The sequence below is a fragment of the Nansenia antarctica genome (genome assembly GCF_963989245.1).
Source record: "Nansenia antarctica genome assembly, contig: SCAFFOLD_299, whole genome shotgun sequence".
Classification (NCBI taxonomy): domain Eukaryota; kingdom Metazoa; phylum Chordata; class Actinopteri; order Argentiniformes; family Microstomatidae; genus Nansenia; species Nansenia antarctica.
This window is the reverse complement of record NW_027662417.1, coordinates 10,254-36,512: the sequence shown is the minus strand read 5'-3', so window position 1 is coordinate 36,512 and position 26,259 is coordinate 10,254. Positions and strand designations below refer to the sequence as shown.

Here is a 26,259-nt window from a genome sequence, read left to right as displayed (position 1 = left end):
GTTGATCAACACAGCTCCGGACCCCCCCCCCCCTAAAAGCTGCCGAATCCACCCGTCCAGCGTGACCAAAAGTAGCCCAATCTGGCAACGCTGCTTGCTACGTTCTAAGACATGCAGCTCGCGTGAACACGTGTTCTTCCAGCAGCGCGCGCCTCCCGCTTCGATTGCAGACTCAAGTTAACGCGCGTGCAGAAAGATGCCACGAAACTCGTGTCCGGTAGCTTTATTTAAAGGAATTTCAAAAATAAAAGACTTGGCAGGCAGCTCTCTGTATGATATATTGGAGGAATCACGCAATGCGGGTGGATTGAAAATACGGAACAAACAGCGTTCCGTATTGGTTCAAAACGGGACGCATCTTTTAACTGTCAGATACGGAACGATTCCGTATTTTAAGGGACGGGTGGCACCCCTACGTCACGATTAACACACATCTACACACAACACACACACCATTCACGATTAACACACATCTACACACAACACACACCACAGTAAGATTACTGTACCTGTTGTTGCAATAAGTGGGTTGGTCCCTATATAAGTGCGGTTAGACGCACACAGTCTGTGCCTTGTTGTGACCCCGAAATCCCATTAAACTTTCTGGACACGTTTTTGTATCCCCGATAACGAATAGCATGTTGATAACGTAGGCTGGAGTAAAATCACAAATACATTTTAGGCTGTCTTGAGGAAAATGTTTATATTGTTGTTTTGATACTTTCTGTTAGTGCCGATATAAATTCAGGGTATATACAGGAATCTTGAGGTTAATTTCAATACCTTTCTAAGACTTTTTAAAGACCTTGTCAATATTTTTCCAGACCTCACCGCCACTTCGAGCTGTAACCGTTAACATCAGTGACACTTTAACAGTTTTAGTTTGCAACAGACTAGACCACTATCATACAACACAATTTCCGGTTCATCTTTGTTTTTTTTAATAAAAACTAATAATTTCACGAACTTTTACTAAAAGTTTTTAGGACTCAAACTAAATATAATTCAGAAATACCTACAAAATTCTAAAAATACTTTTTAATACTTATTAAGGGTCTTGATTTTCCCAAAATTGATTTATCAACTTTTAATACTTTTCAAGACACCGCGAGAGGTGCGACATTGAGAGGTGTGGTGTCTCGCGCATCAACGTCGCGATTGAGGTGACGTCGTGTCGACCACATGTCCAACGAACTTCAGTCGACGAGGCCTCAGAGTCATTTTGATTAGAAGAAAACTCCTTTTCCAAACAGTGCCAGCAGTCTTGGAGTCAGGTAATCACCTAAAGTAGACGACTATTTATCCATTTTTAGTACTAGACTCTGAAATGGACGACGCCTCGTCGTGATTGAGAAGCATTTTTCCAAACAGTGGCTTCCACCATTGATTGCCAATTAGCCAAGTCTTGGTGTCAGGTGATCCACGTTTTACTTGTATGATAAATTATTGTTCATCACTCGATATACATTTAACCAAAGTAGTTTGCGTTATATTAACCGAAAAAAGTATAATCCTGGATCGAAATATTAGGCTAAAAGAGCAAGCTAGCTAGGCTCTGTCATTGAGTATCCTCAGCTGTGAAGTTAGCTAGCTATCAAGCATGTGGAACAACATTGATCTTTTGAGCAAGTTATCAACTGTGGGCTAATAACCGTAGCTAGCTACAGGCTTTGAGTCTAGGACAAAATAGAAATCTTGGTCCCAGACGAGTACAGGTATGGCGAAGTTGGACAGCCCTGGCTATGTCCTATGGCGATCTGGAGACTGGAGTCGCCAACGTTGACTTGAGGCCTTTACTTGAGATCACGTTTATGTAACGAAATAGTCAATGGTGAAGGTAAAGAACAATGTGTTATGATTCCAACATGATGTTTTGTTGTTGTTGTTGTTGTTCAGCAGGATGGCTGATACTGATGTGATGAAGTTGATCCGGGCTGTCCTCCAGTCGGATAAAGATGGGGTGTCCATCGCACGCCTGCAGAAGGACTACAGGTCTCTGACGGGAGAGTTCATCCCCCTCAACCGGCTGGGCTACCCCTCCATGGAGGCCTACCTCAGGAGCATCCCCACGGTGGTGCGGGTGGAGCATCGCAATGGAAGGGTGGGTACAGTAGCTAGCCACGACCACTTCATCTGTACATTACATTTATATTGACCTTTGGATGTTGTGTACAACATATAGGCTACTACACGTATAAAGATATAATCCTATTCACAGATAGTTCAGAAGTTCCATAGCCGCTGCTCATAAGTTTTCTACTCAGTCACTTAACGCAGAATTGTATTATTATTGGTAACTTGATTAAATCTTTGGCCTCTGTAAAATCATCTCATGCAATACTGACATGCAATAATAGTTTTACGGTGTGTTTTTTTTTTTTCATGCCTTTTGTGATCTTCATACTACCGTAACTTGTTCTAGCTCATGTGTTTTGCGGGCGTCCTGGAAGAGACTTCACACATTGCTCAACTGGTAGCCCGACAGAGGACCTCCAAGAGGCCCGGCCGGTCACAGATTGTGAACTGCCCGATCAGGGTTAAACCCTCCTCATTCCTGTTTAACGGTAGGTAAAAAAATAAATAAAAATGGACTGACATATATAGCGTCTTATTCCAAAGCGCTTTACAATGGCCTCTCATTCACACACCAATGGCGGCAAGCTACCATGTAAGGCGCCGGCCCGCTCATTGGGAGCAATTTGGGGTTCAATGTCTTGCTCAAGGACACTTCGACATGTGGCCAGCTGGGGCTCAAACCGCCGATCTGCCAACCTTGTGATCATTAGACGGCAGCTCTACCTCCTGCGCCACAGCCTCCCCTATTGTTGTCACCGCCGTCCAATGAGAGATGGAGAAATGCCTCATTTGAGGACAATAGTTAACAATATGTTTCTGGCAGACATTTTGCTACTGCTGAACTATGGACATGGATGGTTGGAACAGAACTTAGTAACTGGGCTCTTGCAGGTCAGACAGTGAACTAGAAAACGAGACGGGCTGGCCTAGTTCAGCCAGTATTCCTCTGAGAACATCGGCTTTCTACAGGAAGCTAAGAATACAACTCCTTAAAAAGCCCTCTCTCCCTCTCGCTCGCTTGCTCTCTGTACAATATTTTGGTGTGTGAACAAAACCTGACGGGGGGGGGGGGGGGGGGGGGTAGTATGAAGCTTCTCAAACCCTGAAGGCTGTTGTCTCTCCTCCTTCCCACTTGTCTTCCAGAAAAGCCCCGGACATCGTCGTTGCGTCAACCAACGCACTGTGGGCTGTCTGGCAGGCTCATGACCCAGACATCTATGGGGAGACGCCCGCACATTAATAGAGGCTACGGAGGTCTTGGGTTCAACCCTGATGCCCAGCACAGAGGACCCATCATTCAGATGAAGAAACCACCTGTGCAGTGTGAGAGGTGAGGGGACTCAAGGACACACACAGACACACACACACACACACACAGGCTCCCAGATTCTGGATTCAGTATTCACATTTTATTAGGATGTGAGGCTTTTGTCACTAAAATTGGAAGCAGCAAAGATGTGTCTGTGTGTGTGAGAGCCGAGAGGAGAGCAGCGGAGAGAGGAGAAAAAGGTTAATATTCCCCACTTTCTCTCAGTCATCGTTGCTTAAGTAACCTGCCCACCCTATTCCGTTCAGACATGGTACTCCAGACTGATGTGAGCATTAAGTACCTACTGTGACATCATGAGTGACCAGGCTGCTTTATTTCAAACAAGCTTTATTTCAAACAGTTTCAAGTTTATTGTGACATAAACCTGGCACATTACACACGTGTAAGAGGGTAACATTCTTAGGCTTCGGTTCATGACTTGTGATTGCAGCACAAGACAATAAGGCAATAGGCATAATTCAAGATAAGAAGAAAAATGACAATAGTACAGAACATAATTGACAAATAACATTATTTACAATAAGTGACTGTGAGCTTAATCTTAGGTAGTCCATATGCATGGGATGTGCTTGTGGAGGATAGTCAATAGCAGTGCTCGATCGCCTTGGTGCAGTTGCCATTTGGAGCTCCAATTAACCCCAATAAACACTTAGCACCTTCTGATGACCGCTTGTAGATGCACTGTCTGAAGTTTTTGCTGAAAAATGAAGTCACAAGTCTGTAAACAGATATTCTGCTCCACCAAAAGAGTCTCCTACGTAAAAATTCTAATTTCTACTGGGTTTTTTGCATTAAAATAGCTATAGAGGCATGCATATAGGCAACATTGCATAACTATTGATAGGAGTGTTGACATTTTTTCTTTCCAGAAATAATTTATTCGAGGTCTCTTTGGAAAGTCCTAATTCACTGCTTAATTGTCATACACAGAAAAACTGGGTGGTAATTTAAGGGTTAATGAACATGTTATTGGGGACAATTTCATCATACATACACAATATTATCGCAGTATTGCAAACATATAAATGTGAATTTTAGTCAGTGTGTATGGATGCAAACGCACACACTCACACACACATTTGTTTTTGTAATCTTCTGTGTCAGAAATAGGTTTCAAATTAGATACCTACTGTAGTTCACAAAACATTTAGTCTATTTGATGATACAAAGCAAGTTGCTCATGTTGATGGTGGCACACTTCATATTGATGGTGACACAATCTCTCTGTCTTTAGTCCAGACAAGAGGTTGCCGCTACCTTCCGGGCCATCAGGTGACCATCAGGATAAACCTGCTGGTGAGTGCGACCCCATTGTCCACGCACCCCTTTATATAGGCCTGTCCCAACACTTTTTAGATTAATCATTTCTTTCTCCCCACTTTAAGTCAATCACTAATGTAGACTACCCACAGTTATGGGTGAGGTAATCACTAATCTAGTCTCTTCCCACACAACGTGGAGTAAACTATTACTAGACTAGTAAAACGTTTTTGCTGCTGTTTTCCAGCTCCCTCCCCAAGGCCAAAGAACATCTACGAGTACGACCAAGAATTGGTTCAGAGTCGCCTCATAGAGGTCCTGACCAAGTATTCTTGTGGTCTCTGGCAGTCCAAACTGCCCACTGTGTACCGGGAAATGTTCTGCCAGGAACTACACGGCCAGGCCATCACAGACATGGAGAACTGGACGCACATTTGCTCAGTGAGTATGACTGCAACAATTACAATATTGATTACTTCCTTACTCCTCTTCATCCCCTTTGGGACATAAGGCTTCAATGAGCTCTCTCTGTTGCATTCGGTCCTTGGCAGCATCCTGCTCCTTTCCCTATGACAGGTTAATCTGTTCCAGCTCTTGTGTTTGCACAGTTGTGTCACAGTTCTGCGCCAGGTGAACTGAGACTGCCAAAGGCCCCTGGCCTGAGCTAGATTACTCTTCCATCAACTGGTGGATTGATGATTCACTTGCTTAGTCAAATGTATTGATTGTAAGTCGCTTTTGGAATAAGGCGTCTGCTAAATGCCTAAAATGTAGGTGGTTTTGGGCCTCCCAGGTTCAGTGTTGCTTAGAGGAGTGAAAGTTATGTTTCAAACACACTTTCTTGCAGGCCAAAGTGCATTTGGTGGACACTAGTATCGCTTTGTAGTATTGAAACATTTCTCTGCCGACCTCTACCTCAGCAGTGCGTGTGCTTTTCATTTCAGCGCCCATGTTAACGGGTTAGAGCAGCCATACAGCGCGCAAGGTGCACGTCTCACGCTGGCTGCCGCGACACGCCATCTAGAGATTTTGATTCTCACCATTATTTTCTGCATGCAATGCAATGCCTCAATCGACAAAGATAGGGCTGGTAGTAGCAGCTCTGCTGTTAAAGCTGCACTGCCAGTACGGAAGCCGCAAGCATGAGAGCCGCAGCAGTTCCGCCATGCACACACGCTGCTGAAGTAGAGGTCGGAGGTGCGGTTCGAGCTGTGATGCCAAGTATGAGTATTTGAGGCTGGTAGATACCCAGATACCAGTTAGAACTCCATTGTTCACCCAGATATAGAAATGTCATTACAGTAAATCATAAATCATAAATCACAGTTAGGTTGTGTTAATGAGATCTTGTGTCTCTGCTGTAGACAATCACTAACTAAGGTGACACTTTGGCCCACGTTTCCTCTCCTTACCTCTATGCTTAAAGTAAGTACAGTACAGTACAGTAGATCATATAAAGGACCCAGCAGTTAAATCAAAACTAGTTTTGAATAGAACAGTCTGTGTTAAGACACACTCCACCTGTGAAGAAGTTGCCACTCATGTGAGTTTTCAGATCATGATTTGAGTTGTATGAGAAATGTGCAGTTGGTGTGAGTTATGAGTAGAATGACACCGCTTCCCCTAACTTATAACTGATGCTGTGACTGTATGTAAGTGGAGGAGGTGTTGGAGATGTCTGTATTTTTCTATCTTTTAACTGTGCTGGAAATGCTTGGATGTGTGCCACTGTCTGTTGTGTGTGCTCTTTTGTTTTAACATGTAACCTGATTTCTTTTCAGCCCCCCCTCCCCCTAAGAGGCTTTTGTCTTTTGCCAGGCCGCCAATGTAAATGCCTACAATGCCTGCCTGGTTAAATAAAAAATAAAATAAAATTGTGTTCCAGATTGAATGGGCCAGCAGCACTAAACGAGACGACCGACTGGTTTTCCCCCTTCTGTCCAAAGCCCCCAGCATCACCCCTCCAGCGAAATCAGCCACTGTCGGCACAACGTCACAAACCCCTCCTACCCCCCCCTCCCAGACGGCTGCAACAGTCCCACCGGACATTTGCCTCAAACTCAAAGAGCTCCTGTCCAAGTACATCCATGGCCTGTGGGCCCACACCCTCCCCAAGCTCTTCCAGGAAACCTTCAAGACTCCTTTCCCCGAACTAGACAACCTGTCGCTGCTGCTGGACGCGTGCACCGTGGAGTACCCCTTTCTTGACAACAAGAAGAAGGCCATTCTCTACGCCCTCCCCACGGAGGACAAGAGCAGAGCCCAGCAGGTCCCCCGTGCCACCAACCCCCCGTCGGCCAGCCCCCTGGTGCCCCCGCTGGTTAAGCCCAAGGAGCAGTACTCCTCTGTGCTGGTGGTGGAAGCCAGCACCAAAGATGTCATCATCAGGTAGATGCCAAAGTTCATATTGTGAGGAGGAGCGAAAAATTTAATATGGATCAGGCAAATACATTCAGGTGAACTGAGACTGGTGATGTGTATAAAGTATTTATGACTCTGAAGGTCAGAGTCATTGAGCTTCTCACAGTGGTAGCCAAACATTCTGAAGAGATGGTTCACTTTTTTTTGTACATTTGCCTTTCTATAATATATCTGTTGCCGTCGATCTAGATGGTTTTTGAGTGCATGTTTCCGTGAAGTTATTCTTCCTGCGCGGCAAAACGTCATTCGGGGGTTTTGTAAATGTGACCCCAAAGAGAAGAGTTCCTTCAAAACTGCGCCAACCTTGTGTATGTACCATGATCCTCAGGTACATAGGCAAGGAATATTCTGACGCCCAGGAGGCGATGGAAGACACCATGCAGATACTCTACAGCCGACTCGGCGCACAGAAGCCCTTACTCAACCCTGCCGTGGGGGAACTGGTTGCCGTGAGGTTCGAAGGTGGAGAGGAGGTCATCCGAGCCCAAGTCGGTGAGGTCACGAGTGACGGTCAGGTCAAGGTAAAGTCTTTCATACCCTATTTATGCCAACATCAGTTGGGTGAACATAAGAACCACAGTCATATTATTATAATGATAATATCATCATCAGTCATATTAGGTGTGGGAGGGTGGGTAGGGGGAATGTATGCAGGTATGAAATGTTGTGTATTTTGGTAATTGTTTTGTCATTGTCCTTTGTGTGTTTGTACATAAAATCAAAATAAAAAATTGATCACAAAAAATCAGTCATATTATACACACAGTTTAGTTTTTTTTTCGGGCTTGATTTAGACGTCTGTTGTGGGGTCCTCTGTGGCTCGGTTGGTAGAGAATGGTGCTAACAACACATAGGTTTGGGGTTCGATTCCCGCTGGGACAATATAAACAGGAAAATGAAATGTATGCACTCGCTGCAATGTAAGTTGCTTTGGATAAAAGCGTCAGCTAAATGGCATGTAGTAATAATAATAATATCATATTAAACGCATTGTAAGAAAAGATCCGTCCCTTTAGTGTTGAGACAGCGTGGTTGTCCATAGACCACTGGTTTGTTTAGCTGCGTTGACAGTTTAAACAGGTATAGACAGTTTACTCATTCTCCTGGGTGCTTTTCAAGCACCCGAGTCTTGAGTGAGGATTTGACCCATAGCAAGCCTCCAGGAAATCAAATGAAAATATTTTAATTGTCATCAGTGTTGTATGATTTCGTAAGCACTGCTTATCATGTATGTATGTATACGTATGTACTTGAGATAAACGTTGCAAAACATTTAAATAAAGGTCCACTGCAAATCCAAGCCCCCATTTCTGACCAGGCGTAATCTTGCCCCTGCAGGTGTACTATGTGGACCATGGATTCTCAGAAGTCGTTAGCAAAAGCAGGCTCCTCCACCTGCACAAGGACTTCTTCCAGTTGCCATTCCAAGCTGCCAACTGCAGCCTAGCAGGTAACTTACAAACCTCAGTTTCTGACGCGTGGACCTTCAGAGCGTATCGATTAAGCAATCATCCTCTTCTATTGCTCTGTTCTCCTGAGTGATGTCTGTCTGTGGTGTTCTCTCTGCAGGCCTGGAGAGCTTTATGACAGAGCCTGCTGTGCTGGCGGCTCTGGAGTCCCTGGCGGTTGGTAAGATCCTCCTGCTGGAGACTCTGGGGAAGGACGGGGCACTGGTGGTGCTGTACAACACGTTGCACGATGTTGATGTCAATGTCAACGCTGCCTGTCTCCTCGCCCTCCAGGATCAGTCCATGGCAAGCCCTCTGCAGGTTGGTAGCATGTCATCATCCGGGGACTTGCTTTCTACAGCAGGTTAGGTCGTAAACCAAGGAGCTTCAGTTAATAAGTAAAAGTGCCGAGGGGGGGCGCAGACAACTTTCCGAATAATTTCAATAATTTCCAAAAATGTATTCGAATAAATAACAATAATTTCCAACCCTAGGTTGGACTTCCTTCGCTCCTAGAATCTCAGTCGAGAGATTTGAAATTCTGGTTTTCAAGATCTCAAGCTAATGCAAATATTTTTTACAAGCCTACAGCATTTTCATTCATCGGTTTACTTTCATAAACGCCAATGGAATAACCAAGGGTACCTGCTGAGCATTGTGATGTTACATTAACATTTTTAAGCAAAAAATAGGGACTACAATACATCTTTAAGAATCGATGGTAATACATTTACACATTCAAAAATGGTTTCACAAATTACTGATTGTGGTGAATCGTGTAATGTGGAGCTTTTGTGTTTTCTCTTGTAGGTCAACAGCATGTACATGAAAGTGCGTGTGACCAACATATGCACTGATCAGACCATCTTCTGCCAGCTGCCCTCACGAGGGCAGGTGAAGCTGAATGACATTTTGAAGAAGATTGAAGCCTTCTTCATATCCCAGGTAGATGAAGACTGGTACACTAGCATACCATTTGTGTTTTATTGTAAGTAGCTTATATTGAAGTTGGACCGTTGCTGTGGGACAGGTCACGTCAGAGTCGTTGGTGTCGAAGCCGTTTTGTGGAATGTGCTGCCTCGCCCGCCACAATGGGAAATGGTCCAGAGTGGAGGTACTGTAAGAGTCCCTTTTTCAGAATTAAAATTAATTGAATTATTCAGCAAGATTGGACATTTTTCAATGATTTCTATGATAATACAACACTGTTCTCTTGCCCAGATATGTTCATGGAGGTATGTAGTGTCTCCACCGAATGCCACGCATGCTCAAAAACTATGTTGTGTCCCATTCTCCTGTGTCAGATCACCTACCTCCACTGTGGTGGCAGAGTTCTGGATATTCGGTTCGTTGACCTGGGAACCCCTGCCTCTGTGGAGGTCATCGAGCTAAGGGAGATCCCCACACCTTTCTTACATGAGCTCATGGTCATCCCACACCAGGTGAGACAGCCACACACCAGACGCCGAAGCGACACCCACAGACTTCAACTCTTATTTTGAAATGCTACTTCTTTTTTCCCCAAGAAATGTGGTTACCTTCTCAGTTGGGCATCGTAGAAGTGTGCTCTTGTGTCTATAATGTGTGTCTAAGCGTGTTTGAGTGTCTAGAAAAGCTATAAGTCTAATGCAGTGGTTCCCAGACCAGTGTTAATATTATTATTATTATTATTATAGGCGATCAAGTGCTGTCTGGAGGGTATGTCAGTGGGGAGAGCCTGGCCTCCTAAAGCTCTCCTCTGGCTGAGAGCTACTGTCCACAACTCCACGGACTGTAGCATAAAGGTAATTCACACAGTTGTATCTTTACATACAGGGTTCCCACGGGTCCTTGAAATCCTTGAATGTTTGTGAATTTGAGGAAAAAAATCACGGTCTTAAAAGTTTTTGAGAATAGACATGGGTCATTGAAAGTGCTTGAATTCCCCTCTCTCTCTCTCTCTAAAAAAAATAATATATATATATTCAAAAATGTTTTACTTAGCTTAGTCTCTGTATTGCTTAACTTTACACATATTTCACATATTGTCTTGCTATGCTGTGGTAGAGAAGGCAAGAGACCATCTAGTGTTCACACATTCAATCTCTTTTTAATTGTTGTCTGTGAGCGCATAATTCCTATTACTCATCTAGATCTGTCTCAAACTATGCCGTGTTGGGTCCTTGAATTTGAGGGAATTGAGTCTTGAAAGTCCTTGAAAGGTGCTTGAATTTGATGTTTCAGAAGGTGTGGGAACCCTGACATATTACACATACATATATATATATATATACACACACACTTAATAGTGTAACCAGTGTGGAGAATGATAGCCAAACACATGTATTATCTTTCTATATCTATCTATTTTTGGACAAACACAGATATTGTTGAAAAGTGTATGTACTCAGATGCACAGTTCGTTTAAGATGAAGTTCTTGCTCTGCTAGGAAGAAAGTTACAGTGGTGTAACTAATTTCAATCCTTATAGTGGAGCTATATCCTATATCTATACTTTTTATGACGGGCTAATTTTGGATCAGATTTTAGTTTTTTCAACCCTTCTTCTCCCTTCTTGTTGCACTTCAGATCTCCAAGCTGGATGAAGCCAAGCTGGTTCACATCTTCATGTTCACCTCTAATGGCACTCCATTAGAGGTGAAGACCAGCATCAACCACCAGATGGCGCACTCTGATCTGTGGAAGTGGCCCAGCCAGAGGAACCCTAACCCTCTGAGCTCTGGTGGCGGTGACTGTGACCTCACCAAGATGGTGATGGTGGAGCTGTCCCTGACCAGCCCTGTGCCGCACCCAACCCCAGCCCAGGGATCAGAGGGGTTGACGGTGGACGAAGTCGCCCCCAGGGGGGTCACTTCGGCCAGGGGACAGTCGCTGCGGCTGCCCCCTCTCCTGGAGCTTCCTCCGACGGACCAGAACCTGGATATCTATGTGTCTGTGGCCTGTCACCCGGGCCACTTTGTGTTTCTTGCCTGGCAGGATCTGCATAAGCTGCAGGTTCTGTTGGGAGAGATGATCCTCTACTACAACAACACAGAGGAGGGGACCAGAGTAGAGGATGTGAGGAAAGGAGAGATCTACGCCGCCAAAATGGAGAAAGAGTGAGTACAAATCAGAGGCCAGACTCATTGTAGGCTAATGCATGGAATAAGAAAAACAACAACAACAACAAAGAAAGCCGTATGGTTTGTTTATAGATTACATCAATTGTGTTTTGGGGATTTTCCTTAATACGCTAAAACGCTGAATAAACTCAGGAAACATCATAGCTCTTTCGCATTCCTTTTTAACGACGATGCCGTTGGCGATCAAAGAGCGTTACTCCGTCATTACTAAATGTATAGTTTAATTCGCCTTGAAACGTTAACATAGTGGTGCTGGCAAGTTTACAGCATGGCACAGTGCCACTCTCGCCTGCTTCGGTCCTCCACACAGCCTGACCTGGAGGCCATGACCACATCTGCAGTTGGGCATGCGGTTCAACTCCCAGAGGCATTTGACGTCTTCGATTTTTGACCCTTCAAAAATATCAGCTGGTTTTAGAAACTGTTGCCTTGCACTATATGTTTAGTCTCTGACAAACAGGTCCAGGGGGGTATTCCATCAACGTCGCTAAAGGAAGGAGGCTTATTTTGATGCATCTCATGAAAAAATAAGCCTGGATTATCCTTTAGCAACGTTGATGGAATACCCCCCTGGTTTATGTTATACCTTCTGATAAGTTATGGGCAACAAAACAATGACGTTTATTTTGGGAGATTTTCTGACGCTCTCCCTTCCCCCACCTTTCCCAGCTGGCACCGGGTGGTGGTGAAGGGGCTGCTGCCTAACGGCCTGGTGTCTGTGTACGAGCTGGATTACGGAAAACAAGAGCTAGTCAGGTGCACCCAGCTGCAGCCTCTGATTGAGGAGTTTAGACAGCTACCCTTCCAAGGCATCACTGCACAGTTGGCTGGTGAGTGGACGCTGAGATATGATGGCCCTGATTCATCACATCATCATCATCATCATCATCATCATCATCATCATCATCAAAGAAATGAGCTGAGCGTATGATTGATCACATTGACTGTTTTACGTAATTATGGCAGATAAGTCACATTGCTTAACTTAACACATATTTCACAATATATTGTTTTGCTGTGCTGTGGTAGAGAAGGCAACAGACCATCTAGTGTTCACACATTCAAGCCTCTCTTTTTAATTGTTGTCTGTGAGCGTATAGTTCCTATTATATAAATTCTCATCTAGATCTGTCTCAAACTATGCCGTGTTGGGGTCCTTGAATTTTAGGTAATTAAGTCTTGAAAGTCCTTGAAAAGTGCTTGAATTTGATGTTTCAGAAGGTGTGGGAAGTCCCTGCTGAGAGTAAATTGATGAATTGATTGCCGGTTGATAAATAAGACCGGTCTTTGGCATTCCCCTGTTTTCCCCTCTAAATAAGACCGGTCTTTGGCATTCCCCTGTTTTCCCCTCCTTTATCTGCACTGAGCTTACTAGACCCCCCCCCCCCATCCCCCACAGCAATGTGCTTTCATCAGCCAGGTCTATCAGATCAGTGTGCGGATCAGCCAGGTCAGCCAGGTCTATCAGATCAGTGTGTGGATCAGCCAGGTCAGCCAGGTCTATCAGATCAGTGTGTGGATCAGCCAGGTCAGCCAGGTCTGTCAGATCAGTGTGTGGATCAGCCAGGTCAGCCAGGTCTATCAGATCAGTGTGTGGATCAGCCAGGTCAGCCAGGTCTATCAGATCAGTGTGTGGATCAGCCAGGTCAGCCAGGTCTATCAGATCAGTGTGCGGATCAGCCAGGTCAGCCAGGTCTATCAGATCAGTGTGCGGATCAGCCAGGTCAGCCAGGTCTATCAGATCAGTGTGTGGATCAGCCAGGTCAGCCAGGTCTATCAGATCAGTGTGTGGATCAGCCAGGTCAGCCAGGTCTATCAGATCAGTGTGTGGATCAGCCAGGTCAGCCAGGTCTATCAGATCAGTGTGTGGATCAGCCAGGTCAGCCAGGTCTATCAGATCAGTGTGTGGATCAGCCAGGTCAGCCAGGTCTATCAGATCAGTGTGTGGATCAGCCAGGTCAGCCAGGTCTATCAGATCAGTGTGCGGATCAGCCAGGTCTGTCAGATCAGTGTGTGGATCAGCCAGGTCAGCCAGGTCTGTCAGATCAGTGTGTGGATCAGCCAGGTCAGCCAGGTCTATCAGATCAGTGTGTGGATCAGCCAGGTCAGCCAGGTCTGTCAGATCAGTGTGTGGATCAGCCAGGTCAGCCAGGTCTGTCAGATCAGTGTGTGGATCAGCCAGGTCAGCCAGGTCTATCAGATCAGTGTGTGGATCAGCCAGGTCTGTCAGATCAGTGTGTGGATGAGGAGACAGGAAGCACTTTTAGACTCGTGGGATGCAACAACACCAGTGTTGAGGCAGTGGTCTGGACACCTCAATCTAATTTCAGGAAATGTAACAGTGTCATGTGATCAGATCAGGCTCATCTGATTGGCCTCTTCCTCCCCAGGTGTCGAGCAGAGGCAGTGGTCGGAGGCGGCCTCCATCGTGTTCAGGAGCCACGTGGAGAAGAAGGGCCTGGTGGCTCAGATGGAGTCGGTCCAGGACGCAGCCCTGCCCTGGGACAGGAAGGTGTCCATCTTTGTGGTGGACACGGCAACAGACACGGACGTCTGGCTGCACCACATCATGGCTGAGTTCCCCCAGGAGCTCAGTACCGCTGCCTAGGACTCTCTGGTCTGTGTGTGTGTGTGTTAAAAACATTTTATAATCTTATTCCAGAGCTGGGTGTATTGTTCTGTTTTAAATCCCTATTTTCAGTTATTTAGCACCAGCTTTTGTTCTTCGCACATTAAGCCATTTATCTCTTTGTTAATTTAATTTGTGGCTGTGTTATTGTTTTAGTGTGTTACTTTATTTGTTTCCTTTTTTCTGATCCTTTAGATCTTTAAATGCCTGCGCTTTTGCTGTGCTTTTGCTGTGTGTTTTGCTTTTTGCATGATCTCCCACTACTTAAAAAATAAAATGCCGAAATTGAGTGAATGTGGAGTTATACAAAGTTTTGTGCTTGGAAGGCATTATCATATTTTCTCATTCTAAATGATTGTTATGAGTAGGATAACAAATACATTCCATGCTTTGCTTGTTAATTTTATTAATGTTCCCTGCTTTTGAAATGTCTTCCATAATTATATTTATTTTCGTAAGATAATAGAGTAGCCTAAAAGAGTATTACTTATTTAGTATTAGCGTTGGGAGAATGTATTGGGCGACGGATCCGAGTGTTATTTGGAAGAGAGAAATATACAGCACAGTTAGCATTTGTTTAGAAAAGTTCTATACAAATGAAGGTATTATTGTTATTTATTGTTCTATGCGCGCTTGCCTCGGACCGAAGCAATGACATCACTGGAGTGGCAGGCCAGCGAGGGGGTGTACCGAAAGTTGACAGGAAGTGTTACACACAGTACGCCAACCACGGAAAGAGAAGTTGAAAGGAAAGTTGAGTATTTAATTTCAGCCCGAGTTGTCAACATTATAGGATATCCGCGCGTGCCATGAATGTTTTTGTTTGTTAGTTTTTTGATTGATTGATTGAAAACTTTATTAGAAGATTTGCAGAAGTAGGTACATGAAAGTACATATTACATACAAGGTCAACTAACAGGATAAAAACCCAAGAAAGCCACTGGCTTATTTCAATTGGGGTCCTTGATTCTCAATTCATCGTTACATGTAAGACAGACAAAAAAACTAGTACTATCTACAAGATAATACAGACAAATAACTAGTACTATCTACAAGATAAACATACATCCATCATGGGAAGAACAATACAACAAAACATAAGGTATGTACAGCGGGTAGGACAGGTGGGGACATACACCACAGGTGGGGGCGGGGGACAAAACACAAAGTATGTACAGTGGGTAGTTCGGGCGTTATTTTCCCTTGGATGAAGCGACCCCATAGTGTGACTCGACCGGTCCGAGAAGGAACCATATCTGGTCAAAGTATTCGTCTGTCACAACGCGGGACCCGTTTGCTATAAATAGATTTGGGATAAGCAGTGGAAGAGGTACGTGGATATTGAGATCTCCTCTTGCAATAGCGGACTTCATCTTGACGACGTGAGGCTGTGCGGTCTTAACACACACATACATATGTGGTGTCCCAACCAGACAGACCCCGTGATACACCAAGACCAATTAGGAGAAAACTCAAGCCATGCCGTTTCAGAGACTAGTATACCCCTTAGTGTTTCTACCCCATTGACTTCTTTGGACAATGTTACACTTCACTCACACACTGTTATGCCTGGACGTCAGAGAAGAATGGTCACATCAAGTAGATCTTTTGCATACATACATGATAACATTTGAAAGATTTGGTCATGTAACATACTAAGACCCTGACCCTCACCGATGCTTTCAATGTGTCACCCAAACTACTGAAACTTCTAAAACAATGATTGTTTTGCCAATAGCAATTCATGCTTTTAATGATTAAAAGCACAATTACTGGTATATGTTTATGCATTTGGTCTGTCAAGTACTTGGCTGCTGCCACTCCACAGCAAAGTGCCCATTGTTTTAGACCCCTGGCCTAATGTCACAGTAACTTTGCAGTTCAATACTAATAACGTTGTTGCTCCAATAGAATAGCCTACGGAGCTATGGAGGACATAGTGGAGGAGTGTGTCGACCTCCCTGAGAGAGAGCCAGAGCTCACCCCTGAGAGCCTGCTGAGGTAAATGTCGATGGGTCCGACTGCATTTTTCACAATCAGTTAGTTGATGGATGCTAAATGTCATTTATCGATCGTGCATGCTATATTTATGCTGACTTAAATTATCTTGTTTATTCAAACTCGTATCTATGTCCACGATGTAAAATAAATAACCATTTCATAGGTCTGTGTTTGAACTGTGAAGTTAGTCATGTCAGTTTGCCTGTGTCTCAGCATCACTGGAGATCGCTGGGTGTTTTGTTTTGAAGTATTGAAGCATTACAGTTGAAAATGGTGGTATGTGAATTTACTATTGCAAAGTTTACATTGAACAACATTATCGTGAGCAGTGGCAATAGCCCATGGCAACAACTGAGAGGGGATGAATGAACAGCGAGGTTGTTAAATGAATGAAAAAACACGGCCACATGCATTTTTTAATCTCACAAATACTGAGTACTTGTAATGGGTTTTTTCGATTTGTCGATTAGATATCTTTGTATCGATGCGGAAGTCCGTGATTGACTGATAGATAAATGGATCAACCTAACCCGTCCCTACCGAGCACCCTTCATCAGAGAACCACAGGTAAACCACTATCAATGCTATAATAAACACTCTCTCCTCTTCTTCATCTCCCTCTCCAGAAAGGTGTCATTGGAAGAGGACTTCCATTCTCTGCTGCCCCCTGATGCAGACCGCAGTACTGCAGCTCAAATGTTCTTCCAACTGTTAGGTGAGGAGTTGAATGACTGAATTGATGATAGAGTGCCATATAATGGCGTGTTAAATTGGATTTAAATCTGAAGATTGCTCCCCATTGCTGTCAGGATTGCAGAATCTCTCCCTATCTTCTGCCATAGACTTCATCTTTTCAGGCTACACCTTAACTGTCCCTCCTTAAACCTCTGAATCCCCCTGTTCAGTTTCTCAACTGTATATTACCAAAAAAGGTGTCCACTAAATTCCAAAAATGTAAATGGAAGACTGACTTTACTTTTCACTTCACTTTTGGCCCTGAAAAGTGGGCTGACCTTATTTATTTTAGAATAGAACTTTGTTGTCCAACCAAAGATGGACCACTGTTTGGGGCTCAGCTCAGGCATTAGACACTTGTAGGACTACATGGGGTCGGTCTTCTGGTTCTGGTGTGTTCTGACCTGTGTGCCACTGTGTTTGTCCAGCGCGGGTGACTGGCAGAGAGCTGGGTGTGTGTCAGCGGGATCCCTACGGCCCCATCACTGTCATCCCCTCCCACTCCCCCCGGACAGCCTGAGGTACAGAGTGGGACCTGGACACACACACACACACACACACAGACTTTCACATGAATTAGAATTGGCCTTTTCACATTTTAACCTTGGGTAATAATGTATAGGTAACAATGTAAAGTAGTGTTCTAGTTAACTAGGTAACAATGTAAAGTAGTGTTGTAGTTAACTAGGTAACAATGTAAAGTAGTGTTGTAGTTAACTAGGTAACAATGTAAAGTAGTGTTGTAGTTAACTAGGTAACAATGTAAAGTAGTGTTGTAGTTAACTAGGTAACAATGTAAAGTAGTGTTGTAGTTAACTAGGTAACAATGTAAAGTAGTGTTCTAGTTAACTAGGTAACAATGTAAAGTAGTGTTGTAGTTAACTAGGTAACAATGGGGATTACTCACCCAATCCATTACGTTGCAGTAGTTTGGCTTGACTAGCGAGTGTGTTATGTGATTTTCAACAATGTTTAAATGTATTTCAGTTTTCAAAATAAAAGCCCGATCATTTTGATTGATGACCTGTTCCCTGCTGTCACAATGTTTACATCTTTCATGAAATGAGGAAATATTACGTAACATAAAGTATATTCAATTTCAAACACATCATCCTGATAATTATCATTTTACATGAATAAGCATACAAGCATCAATAAAAAGCTACATTTATTTTATTTATGCAATGGTACAAAAATTGGCAAATAACTCTCTGTACGCACTCGTATTCGGTATTTGGCCAAGTGTTTCCTTAAGTTCGGTGTTGGTCTAGTCTAGTCTAGTCTAGTCTAATCTAGTCTAGTCTGATACACACTCTCTGTTGTGAATGTCTCTGTTGTGAAAGTCTCTGTTGTCTCCCGTCGCTGTGAGCCTGATGTTGACCTCTGACCCTACAGGAGCATGCCCCTGGCCAGGAAGGGCGCGGTGTCCAGCTGTCTGTACATGTCCTGGCTGGAGACGCTGTCCCACAACCTGCCCCCCGTCCTGCTAGTCCGGGGCAACCACCAGTCTGTCCTCACCTTCTACTCCTAGACAACCACCCGTCTGTTCAGTTTCTCTTTTTTATTTAAGTAGTGTACACTCTGTTCAAGTACAGTAGGACTAACCACCCTAAGTAGTGTACACTCTGTTGTTCAAGTACAGTAGGACTAACCACCCTAAGTAGTGTACACTCTGTTCAAGTACAGTATGACTAACCACCCTAAGTAGTGTACACTCTGTTCAAGTACAGTAGGACTAACCACCCTAAGTAGTGTACATCTGTTCAAGTACAGTAGGACTAACCACCCTAAGTAGTGTACACTGTTCAAATACAGTATAGGACTAACCACCCTAGGTAGTGTACACTCTGTTTGGAGCACTTATCTGTCCTCTCTGCCATCCTTAGTATAACCACTTGATGTAGCGAATAGCCTGGATCCCGGGTGGGGGGGGGGTGGGAGGTCGTCATTTTAATTTTGTTGTGGTTTATTTTCGGTTCTTGTTTTATTGTACTGTGCCGTGTTGTATGTGTCGTTATTGTCTATAATGTACCTGTCTTGTTGTCGAGTTGTTTAAAAATAAAAAAAGTTGATCACAAAAAAAAAAAAGCAAGGAGACACAGTTGATCAACACAGCTCCGGACCCCCCCCCCCCCCCTGTAATAATCTAGGTTAGAACAGCATGACCTGACCCAAACCCAGGAGGACACATTAGAACTGAGTATCACTGTTCACTAATCACCTGCAAACTAAACGACTTCACCTGGCGAGAGTAGCATTGGGAGATGAGCATTTGTTTAACACATTAAAAGTGGACCCTTGAGCCAGATTCACACTAATAGGTGTTGCTTGGGGGGTATTTGGGGAATATTTGTACCTGGCGTTAACACAGGCCTTGGAGTAGGCCCAACCCTTGCACGGTGACCTAACACCAAAAGTCGGCCAAATCACTGCCTCGAGGTGATAGATGTCCATCCACCCCCGCCCCCGCCCGACCAGACCCCCACCGACCCGCTTGCATCACGGTGGAGAGAGAGGAGTTGAAGGTCTGTGGGTCAAACTGCAAAGCCTTCCCTGCCTTCTAAACCCCAATGGGGGGACAGCTGATAGAAACAGCTCCCCTGTCACTCCCAGGGCACTAAGAGAGGGAGGCGTTATTTATAGGCTATAGGCTTTATATCAGGCTATACCAATGCAACACGGTGGATGTAATGTGGACCCTGCCTCCAGTCATCATAGCTCCGTGGGTTTACCCGTCCCCTACAACTACTGTAGGCCTACTACTATTAGTATTATTAGCACTTTGAAAGGAACATGATGTATGAAAAGTTTTGTTGTTGATGTGCTGTGTACGACTCCCAGGGTTCATGGCGGACAAATCTCTCTGGCAGAGCTGACAGAAGAACAGGCCTTCTACCTCCAGGTCCACGGTCCGAGCCTGAACTCTGGCCTCCCTGTCCAACTCCTCCTGCAGCCTGAGGGCTAGGGCTTCATCCCCCTCAGAATCCAGGGTGGCTGAGGAGGTGGAGGGAACTGGACGCATAAAGGTTATAATAATTATAGAGAAACACAGAAGCATGCAGTCAGACAGGCATATAAAACAAACTCATTGTATTTGAAAAACAACTTGAAGTTGGGTAGAAACAGAGTGCTAATAGAATTATACTGATGGCATCTCACCAGGATCCGGGGGCATTAGAGTAGCTGGACCATTGTCATTCTCAGTCTCTGACTCTGTTGCTGCAGGCTGGTCTCGCTCACTGTGCATAATCATCGGAGGGACTCTCTTGAACTGCTGCATCCTGTGGATCACATTCTGTTTCGCCCCCAGTCCCCGCTCAATGAGGTCCTCACGTGTGGGGGACCCCCCAGCCACTTCCACAGCCGATAACCCATTGTCTCCAACACTTCCATTAACCACTGTTTGTTTAGAATCGGCTGTATTGGAGGAAAGCTGGCTGCTAAGTTCAGGACAGGCGGCAGAGGACGCGGAATGAGATGTACTGTCCAAAGCGACCCTGGGACCTGTGACAACATCTCTTTTCCTCTGACTCCTCTTCTTCTTGTTTTGGTCTCCAGCGCTGGTCGTAGTCGAGGACTGGGGTTTGGTATTCTTCTGTTCCCCAGTTTCGCCTGCTCTCCTGGGCACTCGTTTAAGCAACTTGGAACAGAGGACTACGAAGTCCAGATCTGAGTCGTCCATCGGCGGTTTGTTTCTTGCACTGAATTCCAATTGCTAACTAGCTAACGTTAGCTAGCTCAGCTGTGATCTCTCCCCGTCCTCGAGTCTCTCTCACGACTCGGGTCATTTCGCTTGCTGGTGACAGTCTTGCAATGCTATCTTGCTGGTGACAGTCTTGCAATGCTATCTTGCTGGTGACAGTCTTGCAATGCTATCTTGCTGGTGACCGCTTCACTATACTTCCTGTCACGTGACAACGCACCAGTAGCTACTAGCTACCCATAAAATCACGTGACGTTTTTGTCAATTACGAAAAATTATATTACGATATTTGTGGCATAATATGCATTGGTGAATCAAATCACAAACATCTCAACAGAAAAACCACCTTTAATCAAGACTTATATCGTAGGATATCGTAACTCATGGAATGCCTCTTGTCCAATCAAATTACTTGGTCGGAACTAACTGTTGTATACATTATTATCACTTTGGTTACAGTCACAGATATTTAGATTGTTGTATCTAAGGGAAGGCGATTGGTCAAAACAGGTAATCTCACATCTGATTGGACCAGAAGGTAATCTCATCGCTGATTGGACCAGTAATAACCAGTAGTAAGTCTTTGTCAACAGCGGGAATCTCCTCACTCGCGGATTTTCCTGAGGAGAATCATATTATATAATAGCAAACCTAAACAATTCATTCATTCCGAGCAACCCTGTTTCAACCCCACAATGGCCAGCGAAATTCCGTTTTTGCCAGACGTTGTTCGACGACGCAACTTTTCCACCATTTGGTAAGTCCATGCTAGCTAAGAGTTTAGCTTGATGCTAACAAGTTACCTCTGTAGCTAGCTTCTGATAAAAATCTCACTGAAAGGGATCTAGCTCATATAACTCAACTGGAAACTAAAGCCTGCACCTTTTCAGTTCAACCTGTGAGGAATAGCTGGATATGTATTTGTATGTAATACCGCTTACATTCTTTGGGAAGAACCCTGATGTTACAATGCTGTTGGCTGTTCCATCTAGTTAATGTGATGTTTCTAGTGTATTCTGAGGTAATGTAACATAGTTAATGTGATGTTGTTGGTGTATTCTGAGGTAATGTAACATAGTTAATGTGATGTTTCTAGTGTATTCTGAGGTAATGTAACATAGTTAATGTGATGTTCCTGGTGTATTCTGAGGTAATGTAACATAGTTAATGTGATGTTCCGGGTGTATTCTGAGGTAATGTAACATAGTTAATGTGATGTTCCTGGTGTATTCTGAGGTAATGTAATATAGTTAATGTCATGTTGTTGGTGGTATTCTGAGGTAATGTAACATAGTTAATGTGATGTTCCTGGTGTATTCTGAGGTAATGTAACATAGTTAATGTGATGTTGTTGGTGGTATTCTGAGGTAATGTAACATAGTTAATGTGATGTTCCTGGTGTATTCTGAGGTAATGTAACATAGTTAATGTGATGTTGTTGGTGGTATTCTGAGGTAATGTAACATAGTTAATGTGATGTTCCTGGTGTATTCTGAGGTAATGTAACATAGTTAATGTGATGTTGTTGGTGTATTCTGAGGTAATGTAACATAGTTAATGTGATGTTGTTGGTGTATTCTGAGGTAATGTAACATAGTTAATGTGATGTTGTTGGTGTATTCTGAGGTAATGTAACATAGTTAATGTGATGTTCCTGGTGTATTCTGAGGTAATGTATTCTGAGGTAATGTATTCTGAGGTAATGTATTCTGAGGTAATGTAATATAGTTACATTCTTTGGGAAGAACCCTGATGTTACAATGCTGTTGGCTGTTCCATCTGGGTGGTTTTAGGTTGGCAGCCACGATGAAAGGAACCAAAAAGGAACCAACACTCAGGGAGATTCTGATGGTCAATGTTGGGAACACAGGGTATGTAAACCCCCCCATCCCCTCCACTGTCTGAGGGAATACGAGGTATTGATTTAGCATTATGGTTTTATTGAAACTTCTGTCACAGCAGTACTAATTCTTGTACAGACCTTTCTGATCTCTTCAGACTACATCTTACCTGTCCTGCATTGTAACTGCCAATGGCCCCTGGTCATAGCATAGATTACTTTCTTGTAATGACTGATGCATAGATGATTCACTTACTTCAGACAAATGTATTTGTGTAAGTCGCTTTGGATAAAGGCATCTGCTAAATGCTTAATGATGTACATTGTGTGTCAGACTTTACAGTACAGCATGAGGCCACCAGACATAGGTTTGAATAACACATGTTTAGGGATGCACGATATGCATTTTTTCCAACCGATACCGATAACCGATGTTTACCCACTTCTCGTGGCCGATAACCGATATGAGAACCGATATAATTTCACAGTTGATAACCTGTAGTTCATGCACACCTGAAGGTAAGAAAGGCTATGTAGTGAGCAAAGATTGATGATTTAATATTCCATAGTGATCTCACCAAATCTAACTTACATCACTATTGTTAACACAACAAAGAGAACACTTCTGACTCTTCAAATGTTCATTTATTATTTCCTCTAACAAACTAAATCTGTTATAGACAGTGCACAATGCTTTTTTTAGCCAAGATCTGGCCTCCTTTTATGAAAACAAAAAAGGCTCACCTAAGAGTAATTAGATCAAAAAAAGTGTCAAAAATAAAGTGCATCAGTCAATACAAAAATAAAGACTTTTATAGAACCAAAAGCCTATGGCTGCTTAGTCTGCAGATAAACAGAATGACACAAGGCACATAGTAGGCTAGCATAGTATGCTTAATAAAGCAACTGAAAGGGCTGGTCTATGCTACTTTTAGTGCATGAGGATGTTGTGATAAAGCCCATCAAACGTTTTGCATAAGAATTAAAAATAAATTGCACTGACATGGGAAAACAAAATGTGCATGTTTTCGTAACATCGTTCAGTATGAGTTCATATAGCTCGCTGGTAGCTTTATAATAACATTCAATTGTCCCATTTTCCCAGACAACGGTCTCGTCTGACAGGTTTAGCGACGGTATAGCTATCTGGCTAGTGGCTGCGTTCGTAAATTCGCTCTGGAAGTCTGATCAGCACTCTTGGAATGCCTCTCGTCCAATCAGATTACTTGGTCCCTTTATGACGTTGAACCCATTGTGCGCTCCGGCGGTCTCAGAGAGAATTTACGAACGCAGCCTATATCAAACGACAGTACTAACGATGCTAACGTGTCGGCTAGTTTGCTGGCGTCATGGTGATAGCTACCACATGGTTGACCACCGGCTCAGCTTTATGCAGATCGCCGGTGTGATATGTGACACGAGATAACGACTTTTATTACTGTTGCTGATAACAATAAGCTAACTTTGCTGTCTAGCAACCTACACACACTACCATGTTTATTCGCTGCTACTTCTGTCAAACAATAACATTGGAAAAACAATACTAGCTACCGTCGCTTAACCTGTCAGACAAATGGGACAATTGAATGTTATTATAAAACTACCAGCGAGCTATATGAACTCATACTGAATGATGTTACGTATGGATACAGAGTCAGACCATCTGTCACAGCCATGTTTCGCTCTCGTCTCTACACTGCGTGGCTGTACGCAGGCGCAGCATCATGAGCGCGACAACCGGAACCGGAAATATTTCCGGCTTCATATTATCGGCTCTATATCGGCTAAAATGTATAAAACCGATACATATTTAATAACATTAATTTCCCAATATCGGCGCCGATAATATCGTGCATCCCTACACATGTTATATTTCAAATATCTGTGCTTGACTGATGGCGCCTGGAGCAATTGAACCATTGTTGAATAATCCCCAAAAGTGCAAATCATGCCATTCAGGGACTCCAGACAGGCTCAAGTAAACGCTCAAGTATTTGAAAGGATTTCAATACCCAGGTCTGAAGGTCACACACTGGTGCTTTAGATCAGAATCTTTGATGGGTGTGTGTCTGATATGTGTCACGTTGATCCTAGTGATGACATCATGGACTGGATGGAGTGGGTGTCTCGCCTCCAACCAGGCCTCCCCCTGCCCCGCTACTCCTTCTACCTGTCTTCCCAGCTCCAGTACGGCGTAGTCCTCGTCTACCACCGCCAGTGTGCTTTTTTTCTGGGTGAGAGAGGGAGGGAGGGAGGGAGTGGGGCTGGGGGAAGGCAGGGCATTTTATGCCCTGAAATGAAGGGCATAACAAATGTCATTGTGGAAAGAACTGCTGTCGATACACACAGAAATGAGAGTAAGGTAAAGTAATACATCAGGTCTGACAGCTGCACAGTGAAGGGCACTGGTTGATCTGAAATACAAACCACCAAAGCCACAGGACCTACTACTACACGCACTCACCTCCATACACACTCATTGATAAAACACAGCACATGCAGCACATTGTCATTAGAGGTAGATACAACTCACTAAAGGATGAGGCTTACCGTCTCTTCAAAACACTCTGGTACACAATAATACCTTTTATTTTATTACCTTTTAGCAGAATTAATTCGTAGTAGTAGTTTATCTTTCGTTACAAGCCAAACTGTCAGATTTATGACCTCCTCCACCGCAGAATGCAGCATAAACCATAAACACTTCAGCAAAGTTAGTTGTGATGGTACTGTAGATGCAGAATCACATCATCTTCCAGGTCACCCACGCAGAATCACCACGGTAACTGTGCAGCCTGTAAAATGAATGTGATGTCACACAGTACCTTGACCTCATGATATACTGTAGTAACTTCCCTGCTCTTTTCCAGATGAGATTCAGCAGACCATCAAGCGCCTGCTGCGCTCCAAGATACACATAAGCATCGACTTGCCTGAGCCTAACAGGTCAGGGGACACACATCATACATGCACGCTTACACACACACATACACAATGTCACCCACACACCTGCCCCAGAGTAGGCATTTACCATCGTCTCCCCTCAACACACTCAGAGTAAAGGGTTTGTTTTAGCCGTACTTCTCAGAAGTTCTCAAAGCTAAAAAGGGAAATATTAGTTTATTCGTTAACGATCGCGGTTAATTTGGCAAACCTTTACGCGGTAAAAAATTATAATTATAATACGCGAATGAATCATATTACCACGGTATATACAGAACTCTATATTAGTTACTGGGTTCAGGTTGCAATCTCATCTGGAGTCATGGGTTCAAATCCTGCTTCTGACAACTTTGTTTTTTGCTTACATGTTACTAAATATGAAATACGGTGGAAATACACAGTAGTATTCGTTCAGTGGACCACTGACCAACAACGAGTGTTGGGTCATCGCAAATCTGAAGAGCCGCTCGTTTTGTGTGTTTGAGCTAATTCCCCTTCCTCTCACAAGGCTAAAGTATGGACCCCCCCTGGGGTCCCAAGGGTTAGGGTTAGGCCCTACCAGGATTAGGGTCAGGGTTAGGGTTAGGTTTAGGGTTAGAATCCTTGCGATCGTTCTGGCTCGTAGGGCCTAACCCTAACCATAAGAATTACTAAACCGAGGGAACAAATTACTAAACCGAGGGAACTAATTACTAAACCGAACAAACTAATTACTAAACCGAGGGAACAGATTTACTTAACCGAGGGAACG

The 26,259-nt window shown here is 43.9% G+C and overlaps 1 protein-coding gene across 1 annotated transcript; it reads left to right on the top strand.

The window, feature by feature from the left end:
- Positions 1-1,900: 1,900 nt before the first annotated feature.
- Positions 1,901-14,265, top strand: LOC308175652 (tudor domain-containing protein 7B-like; the record flags this gene model as incomplete). The annotated part of the gene is made up of 15 exons (XM_080551280.1): positions 1,901-2,101; positions 2,423-2,564; positions 3,220-3,406; positions 4,641-4,702; positions 4,914-5,107; positions 6,552-7,054; positions 7,416-7,608; positions 8,426-8,537; positions 8,657-8,856; positions 9,346-9,480; positions 9,566-9,649; positions 9,840-9,977; positions 11,104-11,633; positions 12,327-12,487; positions 14,048-14,265. The coding sequence occupies 15 exons, from the start codon at positions 1,901-1,903 to the stop codon at positions 14,263-14,265; spliced, it is 3,060 nt and encodes a 1,019-aa protein (XP_080407406.1).
- Positions 14,266-26,259: the final 11,994 nt, after the last annotated feature.